General features: G+C 45.1%; 1 protein-coding gene across 1 annotated transcript; it reads left to right on the forward strand.

The window, feature by feature from the left end:
- The first annotated feature begins 864 nt into the window (after positions 1-864).
- On the forward strand, positions 865-1,617 carry DEFB136 (defensin beta 136). Its single transcript, XM_061427021.1, has 2 exons — positions 865-943; positions 1,399-1,617. The coding sequence occupies exons 1-2, from the start codon at positions 889-891 to the stop codon at positions 1,569-1,571; spliced, it is 228 nt and encodes a 75-aa protein (XP_061283005.1). The 5' UTR covers positions 865-888; the 3' UTR covers positions 1,572-1,617.
- Positions 1,618-11,291: the final 9,674 nt, after the last annotated feature.

Here is an 11,291-nt window from a genome sequence, read left to right on the forward strand (position 1 = left end):
TCAGGTACAAGCCTGGCTCAGGGGCAAGAATAAAGCCTAAGTTCATGCCTTCTTCTTTCCCACCATCCCTCCAGGGAGGCAGACCTAATGACCCTTCCCGGGAACCATGTCCCTCTAGCTCCAGGGAAGCGTTGTTCTGCTCTACTCCTAACAGAGGGCAGCCAACCCTGAACCAGGTCTTCCTGCTCTCAGGGGCCAGGAGAGAATTCTAACTCACCCACTGCAAAAACAGAACCTTCCCCAGAACTGGTTCCCAAAGTCCAGCTGACTTTCTACATCAGTCATTTAGAAAACAAAGTCGCTCAGTGAACTGTTCTGGGGGGTGAGGTTCCCTGCAGCGCAAGCCTCCAATAGGCACATAAGCTTTCCCTTCTTCACTATGTCTGAACACCTACCTAACTCTTGGTCAGGCCAACAGTTGACACCCTGCAATCCTTTGCTTCTTGGAACACTGTAAATTCTTGCTGACATCCTTTCTGGCCTTCAGTTAAGCCTGTTTTATCACATCACCTCTCTGGGCTCCTGTGTTTTCAGTGGGACTGCAAAGAATGGGAGGAACAAGCAGACATTTCCCTGCCATTTTCCCATCAGTGTCCATTTGAAGTGACACAGGAATAGTGCCCAGTGCTGAGCATGATGATACCTACTGTCTCCCTTTCTTCTACCTTGACTGAGTCCTTTCCTCTCCCATGATTTGTAGAAGAGGAAGCCACACAGAATGGGCCAGGGATTCCTTTTCCTGTAATCCTGAAAAAGCCTGTCTCCCCTGGGTATCCCTCCAGATAGAATGAGGCCAGTGTCCAGCCCCACCCAGCTTTGCCCAGCGCTATAAAGGAGCCTCCCAGATAGCCACCCCCAGGAAGCTGTAGCTCTGTGTCCTCATCAACTATGAGACTCCGTCTCTCTGGGTTACTCTTCCTCCTGGTGATCTCATTGCCTTCAGGTAAGTAATGATGGGTGTGGGTCATGAAAATTGAGGGCCTTCTGAGGATTGAGGCACTTGAAAAGAGCCATTGGTGTAAGCCCAGCAGGGAGACCACCGTATAAGTCAACGGAGGTGCTAGAGGCAAGAGCTAGTTGAGTGTTATTCAGCCCCTGCCCTGATCATCTGTTGCTACCTCCTGAAAGTCTGCCACAGCTTAAGAGAGGGGAGCCCTTATCACCACATGCATAGATCACTGTCCAGCTATTTACAATCCTGTTTCCCTCAGCTTCCTCTGATTAGTGCTGGAGTCAGTGGCCCTCGCCAAAATGTAATAGCAGGTGAGAGGATGGAGTGTAGAAGGAAAATCCCAAACTGAGAAGCCATTCACCAGGAAAGAGGGGACAGCCCTAAGATTTCCCCCAGGCTCTTGAAGACCACTTTTTCTTTTGTGTGTGTGTGTTTTTCTCCTTCAGGGAACAGTGTGTTTAGTAATAATGGAGCGACAGTCCGTACTTGCACTCAACTTGGCGGCGACTGTTACTTCGGCTGTAAACTGGGATGGAAATGGGTCGCCTACTGTCACAATGTACTGTCTTGCTGCATAGAACTGAAGATTAATAAACCCCCTCAAGTCAACTTACCATGACCCTCACCTCATGTGTCCAATTAAAAGGATACACAAATGGCTAAAAGGATGAGACCTCTAATTTGTGTGTAAGGATGGTTAACTGGGCTCTGGGTAACAAAAGGGGGCCGGATTATAACCAATTTACTGGCAAAATTTCAGACGTGCTTTCTTAAAGGGGCATTGTGGCAATATGCATTCCTACTCTCTTTTCTGCCCTCCAATCTCCAATAAGTAATTCCCACATCCAATTCAAAATCAGTTGATTAATACATGACTACAGGCCCAAGTACATCATGAGAAACTCTGGGCTGGAAGAAGCACAAGCTGGAATCAAGATTGTCGGGAGAAATACCAATACCCTCAGAAATGCAGATGACACCACCCTTAAGGCAGAAAGTGAAGAGGAACTAAAAAGCCTCTTGATAAAAGTGAAAGAGGAGAATGAAAAAGTTGGCTTAAAACTCAACATTCAGAAAACTAAGATCATGGCATCTGGTCCCATCACTTCATGGGAAATAGATGGGGAAACAGTGGAAACAGTGTCAGACTTTATTTTGGGGGGCTCCAAAATCACTGCAGATGGTGACTGCAGCCATGAAATTAAAAGACGCTTACTCCTTGGAAGGAAAGTTATGACCAACCTAGATAGCATATTGAAAAGCAGAGATATTACTTTGCCAACAAAGGTCCATTTAGTCAAGGCTATGGCTTTTCCAGTGGTCATGTATGGATGGAGGGTTGGACTGTGAAGAAGGCTGAGCGCCGAAGAATTGATGCTCTTGAACTGTGGTGTTGGAGAAGACTCTTGAGTCCCTTTGACTGCAAGGAGATCCAACCAGTCCATTCTGAAGGAGATCAGTCCTGGGTGTTCATTGGAAGGACTGATGCTGAAGCTGAAACTCCAATACTTTGGCCACCTCATGCGAAGAGTTGACTCATTGAAAAAGACCCTGATGCTGGGAGGGATTAAGAGAAGGAGGAGAAGGGGACGACAGGATGAGATGGCTGGATGGCATCACCGACTCGATGGACATGAGTTTCAGTGAACTCCAGGAGTTGGTGATGGACAGGGAGGCCTGGCATGCTGCAATTCATGGGGTCACAAAGAGTCTGACATGACTGAGAGACTGAACTGAACTGAACAGGCCCAAGTATAAGACATCCATTGAACCTAATAATGGGCTTCCCAGGTGGCACAGTGGTGAAAAATCTGCCTGCCAATTGCAAAAACCCAGGTTCTATCCCTGGGTCAAGAAGATCTCCTGTAGTAAGAAATAGCAACCCACTCTAGTATTCTTGCCTGGAAAACTTGCATGGACAGAGGAGCAACTGAACATACACACACAAGCCTAATAACAATAACTGACCACATGCCAGTCCCATTTTTAAGTGGTTTCAGTCAGTTAAGTCACTCAGTCATGTCCAACTCTTTGCAACCCCATGGACTGCAGCACGCCAGGCTTCCCTGTCTATCACCAACTCCTGGAGCTTACTCAAACTCATGTCCATTGTATTGGTGATGCCATCCAACCATCTCATCCTTGGTCATCCCCTTCTCCTCCTGCCTTCAGTCTTTCCCATCATCAAGGTCATTTCCAGTGAATTAGTTCTTCATATCAGATGGCCAAAGTAGTGGAGTTTCAGCTTCAGCATCAGTCCTTCCAATAAATATTGAGGACTGATTTCCTTTAGGATGGACTGGTTGGATCTCTTTGCAGTCCAAGGGACTCAAGAGTCTTCTCCAACACCACAGTTCAAGAGCATCAATTCTTCGGCACTCAGCTTTCTTTATAGTCCAACTCTCATATCCATACACGACTATTGGAAAAACCATAGCCTTGACTAGACGGACCTTTGCTGGCAAAGTAATGTCTCTGCTTTTTAATATACTGTCTAGGTTGGTCATAAGTTTTCTTCCAAGGAGCAAGCCCCTTTTAATTTCATGGCTGCAGTCACCATCTGCAGTGATTTTTGAGTCCAAGAAAATAAAGTCTCTCCCTGTTTCCATTGTTTCCCCATCTATTTTCCATGAAGTGATGGGACCAGATGCCATGATCTTAGTTTTCTGAATGTTGAGTTTTAAGCCAACTTTTTCACTCTCCTCTTTCACTTACATCAAGAGGATTTTTAGTTCTTCTTTGCTTTCTGCCATAAAGGTGTTATCATCTGCATATCTGAGGTTATTGATATTTTTCCCAGCAATCTTGATTCCAGCTCGTGCTTCTTCCAGCCCAGCATTTCTCATGATGTACTCTGCATAGAAGTTAAATAAGCAGGGTGACAATATACAGCCTTGATGTACTCCTTTTCCTATTTGGAATCAGTCTGTTGTTCCATGTTCAGTTCTAACTGTTGCTTCCTGACCTGCATATAGGTTTCTCAAGAGGCAGGTCAGGTGGTCTGGTATTCCCATCTCTTGAAGAATTTTCCACAGTTTGTTGTGATCCACACAGTCAAAGGCTTTGGCATAGTCAATAAAGCAGAAATAGATGTTTTTCTGGAACTCTCTTGCTTTTTCCATGATCCAGCAGATGTTGGCAATTTGATCTCTGGTTCCTCTGCCTTTTCTAAAACCAGCTTGAACATCTGGAAGTTCACAGTTCACGTACTGTTGGAGCCTGGCTTGGAGAATTTTGAGCATTACTTTACTAGCGTGTGAGATGAGTGCAATTGTGCGGTAGTTTGAGCATTCTTTGGCATTGCCCTTCTTTGGGATTGGAATGAAAACTGACCTTTTCCAGTTCTGTGGCCACTGCTGTGTTTTCCAAATTTGCTGGCATATTGAGTGCAACACTTTCACAGCATCATCTTCCAGGATTTGAAATAGCTCAACTGGAATTCCATCACCTCCACTAGCTTTGTTCATAGTGATGCTTTCTAGGCCAACTTGACTTCACATTCCAGGATGTCTGGCTCTAGGTGACTGATCACACTGTTGTGATTATCTGGGTCGTGAAGATCTTTTTTGTACAGTTTTCCTGTGTATTCCTGCCACCTCTTCTTAATATCTTCTGCTTCTGTTAAGTCCATACCATTTCTGTCCTTTATTGTGCCCATCTTTGCATGAAATGCCACTTCTCAATTATGAAGCAAAGGAATATAACTGAATGTATGTTTTCATTGAAGTATAGTTGATTGACAGTGTTGTGTTAGTTTCAGGTGTACAGCAACATTATTCAGTTATGCGTGTGTGTGTGTGTGTATAGGTGTGTGCTCAGTCACTAAATCATGTTAAACTCTTTGCAACCCCATGGACTGTACCCTGCCAGGCTTTTCTGTCTATGGGATTTCCCAGGCAAGAATACTGGAGTGGGTTGCCACGTCCTTCTCCATGGGATCTTCCAAACCCAAGGACTGAACCCATGTATTGTGTCTCCTGTATTGGTAGGCAGGTTCTTTACCACTGCACCACCTGGGAAGTCCATTATATATATATACAAATTTTAATATTCTTTTCCATTATAGATTATTATAAAATATTGAATATAGTTCCCTGTGCTATGCCCTTGTTTTTTATCTATTTTATATATAGTAGTAGTGTGTACTCTTGCCTGGAAAATCCCATGGATGGAGGAGCCTGGTGGGCTACAGTCCATGGGGTCGCTAAGAGTCGGACACGACTGAGCGACTTCACTTTCACTGTTCACTTTCCTGCATTGGAGAAGGAAATGGCAACCCACTCCAGTGTTCTTGCCTGGAGAATCCCAGGGACGGGGGAGCCTGGTGGGCTGCCGTCTATGGGGTCCCACAGAGTCGGACACGACTGAAGCGACTTAGCAGCAGCAGCAGTGTGTGTTTGTTGATCCCAAACTCCTAATTTATCCCTCTGTCCCCTTCCCCACTGGCAACCATAAGTTTGTTTTCTGTGTCTGTGAATCTGTTTCTGTTTTGTAAGTAAGCTCCTTTGTATCATTTTTTTTGGATTCCACACATAAGTGACATCATATGATAATTGTCTTTCTCTGACTTACTTCACTTACTACGATAATCTCCAGGTCCATCAGTGTTATTGCTAATGGAATTATTTCATTCTTTTTTATGGCTACGTAATATACAATTTTACATATATATAGATATATATCTCACATCTCCTTTGTCTATTCATCTGTCGATAGACACTTACTTGCTTCCTTGTCTTGGCTATTGTAAATACAGCTGCAATGAACGTTGGGTAATGCATGTATCTTTTTGAATGAAAGTTTCCATCCTTCCTGGATATATGCCAAGAAGTGGGGCTGCTGGATCATATGGTAGCTCTGTTTTTAGTTTTTTAAGGAACAACCATGCTCTTCTCCATAGAGGCTGCACCAATTTACATTCCCACTAACACTGTAGACAGGTTCTTTTTTTCCCTTACCATCTCCAGTGTTTATTATTCATAGACTTTTTGAGGATAACTATTCTGATTGATGTGAGGCAATATCTCATATAGTTTTGATTTGCATTTCTCTAGTAATTTCTAGCTGGATGTGTTGATTGGAGATTATAGTCCAATGAGGAATCAAGGATCCAACTAGATCCAATAGCAAGTCCCTCAAAACTTCCCATGACTTCAGGCTATAATGTCTCTGGCTGTTAAGTTGTATTTTTGAGGCTACTCAGTAACTTTCATGATTCAAGACCAGTGTGGCCTTAAGATTTCATATGCCAAACATTGCTGCTCTCACCATTGCAGTAGAAGCAATGACCCATCCATACCCACACAAAACTTCTAGCTCATGGGGGGTGCTGGCCCAGCAGCCCTTCCTCACCTCCCCTCCAGCACCTCTGACCAGGGGCAGATATCACAGATCTTCATCAAGACCCCTGTCATCCAGAGGAATGGGTAAAGAAGATGTGGTACCTATATACAATGGAATACTACTCAGGCATTAAAAAGATGAAATAACGCATTTACAGAAACATGAATGGACCTAGAGACTATCATACTGAGTGAACTAAGTCGGGTAGAGAAGGAAAAATATTGTATGACAACTTTTACATGTGGAATCTAAAAAGAAATTGAAAGGTTGCTGCTACAAGCCAAGGACAATGCCGTGATTCTTGGCCTCCAGAGAAGAAAAATTTGATCCAGAGCCAGTGATGAGTCTTGATCGCTCAGAGCTTTTTGTGTAATAAAGTTTTATTAAAGTTTAAAAGAGATAGAGAAAGCTTCTGACATAGACATCAGACAGGGACAGAAAGAGTGCCCCCTTGCTACTTTTTAGCAAAGAGTTATATACCTATCAGCAAGCTGCTAATTAGAGGAAGGAAACACCTCAAAACTAAGAGAGTTGCACCAGGCTCCTCACCCACAACAGGCATTTTGAGATAGCATTGGCACAAGGTGAGTCATCCCAGGCCATAAAACAATTGACATGAATCTTGAAGCAAGGCAAATACATAGTTCATTAGCATAGCTTAAGGAAGACATTTCCATGAGAAAAACGCACTGGTTAGCTCAAGGCAATGGCACCCCACTCCAGTACACTTGCTTGGGAAATCCCATGGACGGAGGAGCCTGGTAGGCTTCAGTCCATGAGGTCGCTAAGAGTCGGACACGACTGAGTGACTTCACTTCACTTTTCACTTTCATGCTTTGGAGAAAGAAATGGCAACCCACTCCAGTGTTCTTGCCTGGAGAATCCCAGGGACGGGGGAGCCTGGTGGGCTTCCGTCTATGGGGTCGCACAGAGTCAGACATGACTGACTCGACTTAGCAGCAGCAGCAGCAGTAGCTCAAGGTTTGAGATAAAGTTAAATACAGGTGGAACCAGGGGTCACCATGACAACACAGCATTATAAGAGAAAAAAGAAATAAAAATGTCTGCCCTTGCAGTTTTATTTCCTCCTGCCTGCTTGGGGACCTCTGGCCTCCCTACGGAGGTTATTAACACTCTCAAAATGATACAAATGAACTTACTTAGAAAACAGAAAGAGGCTCACAGACTTAGAGAAGGAACGGGGTTGGAGCCAGGTTGGGGTGCAGGGTAGGGGGGGAGTTGGTGGGGATTGGGGGAAGGGAAGATGGGGGAAAGGGATACTCAAGAGAGTTTGGGATGGACATGTACACACTGCCATATTTAAAATGAATGACCAACAAGGTCTTATTGTATAGCACATGGAACTCTGCTCAATGCCATGTGGCAGCCTGGATGGGAGGGGAGTTTGGAGGAGAATGGGTACCTGTATATGTATAGCTGAGTCACTCTGCTATCCACCTGAAACTATCACAGTACTGTTAATCAGCTATACCCCAAGAATTAAAAAATAAATAAATAAATAAATAAAGGCTCTTGTCATCATCTGCTTAGGAAAATAAAACCCAGCAGCTGAGTTTCAGACTTTCCCTTCTCCAAGGATAGGCCTGAAGGAAACATATCTGCTCAGACTCTTTCCTGCCTCTGATCCTCAACATTTCAGAAAAAAAAAAAAAAAAAAGCCAGAAGTCATCCCTGGTGCACAGGGTATTATATTTTAGCTTGCCCATTGCATTCTGTCTAGAGAGTTTCCCAGGTGCTCTCTTAAGCCCACTCACTAACCAAAAGAAAGAGAGAAGAGGTTTGATGCTCACAAATGCCTATAAATGCAGTGAAATTAACATAAAAGCAGAAAATAAGACAGACAACTAGGTGAAGGGAAAAAAAGCAAACATTCTTTCACCAAATTTCAAAATGGTCCACAGGACCCCATCCCCACCCCCAAAAGACTAAAAATCCCTACCCTTTTCTTGTGGTTCCTAAGGCCATTATTCCACCAGCCTGAGAGGAGGAACAGCTCTCACTTGGCAAAAGAAGACATCAAAGAAGACGTGACCCTGTCTTTGCTCTTCTCCCCTGCAGCTTAGATAGGACTGGAACGTTCAGAGTCATTCTTGCTGAAAACTGCATGTAAAATAAGTGAACTGTCAGGCACAAAGGCCATTATGGAATCACCAGGGGCTCCACGGGTGTAACTTAGAGGTGGCAGCCACCCACTTGGGGAGACCAAAGCATCCAGTCCTGGCTCCCCATCCCACAGCAGTCATGGAGACGGTCCCAGATGCTCCACTCTGTCTCTGCCTGTCTTTGTCTCTCTCTCCTAAGTAGAACCTGGGAGGATACAAGAAGGTAATGACTAGTAAATCCTTGGTTCTGCCAGCCTGGGTCACCTAAGGCCAGGTCTGGCCCCGGAGCTGCTCTTCTGGCGGATGCTAGTCATGCTGGCTCTGCTCCTGCCGGCAGTGAACAACCACACGAGGGCTGCTTCCGCCCACCTTCAGTCAGGGCCTGCAGACACCCGGGGCAGGACCTGATAAGAGTCTGATGACAGAATGGCTGAGGAGCAGCGGGACCCACTGAAGCATGAGGACTCACGATGTTCCCTGGGCTGCCGGCCGCCTGGCTCGGATCAGGGGACCTGATGCCATCAGGACTCATTAATGGGAGCAGAGCTGTGTACTCATTCAGAATGGGCCTCAGTATCAGACGATCTGGATTTAAGTTCAGGTCCTTCCAGAACCATGTCTTAGCTTGGTGACCTTGTCATTTAACCTCTGTTAGCCTCCATGTTCTGTTCCCTGGGAAGGGAGTGCCAAAGGGAGAAGGAGGAGGAGGGGAAGAGGATAAAGGGGAGGGGGAGGGGAGAAGGAGAAAAGCGGGGAAAAGAAGAGAAGGGAATAATCAGGGAAGTTAGTCTCCACAGGATGGTTGGGAACTTGAGTAAGGTAAACAGTGATTAGCACGGAGCCTGACACACAGTGGTAAGCCTTCATTGTGTTATGTGTGTTTCGTCGCTCAGTCTCATCCAACTCTATGGACTCCATGGACTGTAGCCCGCCAGGCTCCTCCGTCCATAGGATTTCCCAGGCAAGAATACTGGAGTGGATGGCCATTTCCTTCTCCAGAAGATCTTCCTAACCCAAGGACTGAACCCATATGTCCTGCTTGGCATGGGGACTCTTTACCCCTGCGCAACCCAGGAAGCCCAAGTACTCAGTACAAACAAGTTGTATTTTTTTTTTTCCAGACTAGTACTTGTTGCTGCTGGTGGTACTATTGGAGCTGGCCCGCTGCCCCCTGATTTTGTCAAGTTCTCTCCTCACTGTCATGGGGCAAACCACCAGGGCAGCAGCTCCCAGAAGCTCCTACAATCTAGGTGCATTAACACGATGACCTATTCCTAAAGGTAGCCACTTCTGGAGAGGACGGCACTGAGGTCCAGCTCCTGGGAAGAAGCTCCCCCAGCTGGTATGTCCCCCCACCCCAGGCACAGCCACACCCCATCCTCACCACTTCCTCCCGGGAAACCAGGTGGTTCGCAAGCAAAGCCCTGGCCCAGGAGCCCAGAAGCTCCCTCTGGTCGGAGAGCTCAGAACCCACATGTCTCTCAGTCAAAAAAAACCAAGCCATAAAACAGAGGCAATATTGTAACAAATTCAATTAAGATTTAAAAAAAAAATTTTTTTTTAATTATTTTTCCATGTTAAAAAAAAACTTTAAAAAAATCAGGCAGTGGGCAGGATTTGGCTCACAGGGCTGGGTTTGCCAGCCTCTGCTCCAGGGGATGTTTCAGCCACTTGGCTAGCTGTGGAGGCCACAGGAAGTGCCGAGGCCATAGAGCTTGGACCAGGGTGTGTGCCCCCAAGGGGCTGACAATCTACACATGTTCGTGACAGATGAATAAGTACACAAATGGAACCATGCTTGGTATCCATCAGTATCACCACTATTGTTTCCTGTGTTCCTTGGATATCAGCTGCCTACCCACTGCGTGCCAGGCACTGCACTAGCCTGTGGGGGACATGGAGACAGAGCCCCAGCACTGCCCTGGGGACCCCTGCTCCCACTACCGGCTGTGTGAGCAAGGCTTCTGGGACGTTGACCCCAGGGCTATGTCAGGAGCACATGGATGAGAAGGTGGAGGACGACAGCAAGAAGAAGTGGGGTCCCCCAAGTCACCCCAGACTTCTTTATCCATCATTGTGACCTTGGACCACTTACTAAAGTCCAAACCTCAGCTTCTCTTCTTAAAAAAGTCAATATTAAGGTGCAATGGAGTCAGAGCGATTCAGCAAAGAAAAACTTGATACTGTAATACTAAAGCATAAACAAATGCTTCATGTGTCCTGAAAATGTCCATTTGGGATTAAAAAATTTTTAATCTCAAACAAAAAGAGAAAATAATAATACTTGTTTCAAGTGATTGTTATGAAGCTTAAGTGAGATATTTGCAAGGCCTCATATATATTAGATGCTTAATAAATCATACCTATACTGATTCAAAAAAGCCTTCCTTATAAACACTATTTCTGACCATTCTATGCAGTTCTGAGCTATGTTTATTCCTTCCAAGGCAAAAACAAAGCATCCACAATACAAAAAACTCATTCCTGTCTTCATTTGTTTTTTGTACTCATTTATTCATCTAAGATCATGGCATCTGGTCCCCTCACTTCATGGGAAATAGATGGGGAAACAGTGGAAACAGTGTCAGACTTTATTTTTTTGGGCTCCAAAATCACTACAGATTTTGGAGTCACCATGCAGTCACCATGACTGCAGCCATGAAATTAAAAGATGCTTACTCCTTGGAAGGAAAGTTATGACCAACCTAGATAGCATATTGAAAAGCAGAGACATTACTTTGCCAACAAAGGTTCGTCTAGTCAAGGCTATGGTTTTTCCAGTGGTCACGTATGGATGTGAGAGTTGGACTGTGAAGAAAGGTGAGCACCAAAGAATTGATGCATTTGAACTATTGTGTTGGAGAAGACTCTTG

This window comes from Bos javanicus, chromosome 8, assembly GCF_032452875.1.
Source record: "Bos javanicus breed banteng chromosome 8, ARS-OSU_banteng_1.0, whole genome shotgun sequence".
Classification (NCBI taxonomy): domain Eukaryota; kingdom Metazoa; phylum Chordata; class Mammalia; order Artiodactyla; family Bovidae; genus Bos; species Bos javanicus.

Coding starts and splice junctions, on each gene's coding strand:
- DEFB136 (XM_061427021.1), top strand. CDS start 889: ATGAGACTCCGTCTCTCTGGGTTACTCTTCCTCCTGGTGATCTCATTG. Junction 944..1,398: donor GGTGATCTCATTGCCTTCAG/GTAAGTAATGAT, acceptor TTTCTCCTTCAG/GGAACAGTGTGTTTAGTAAT.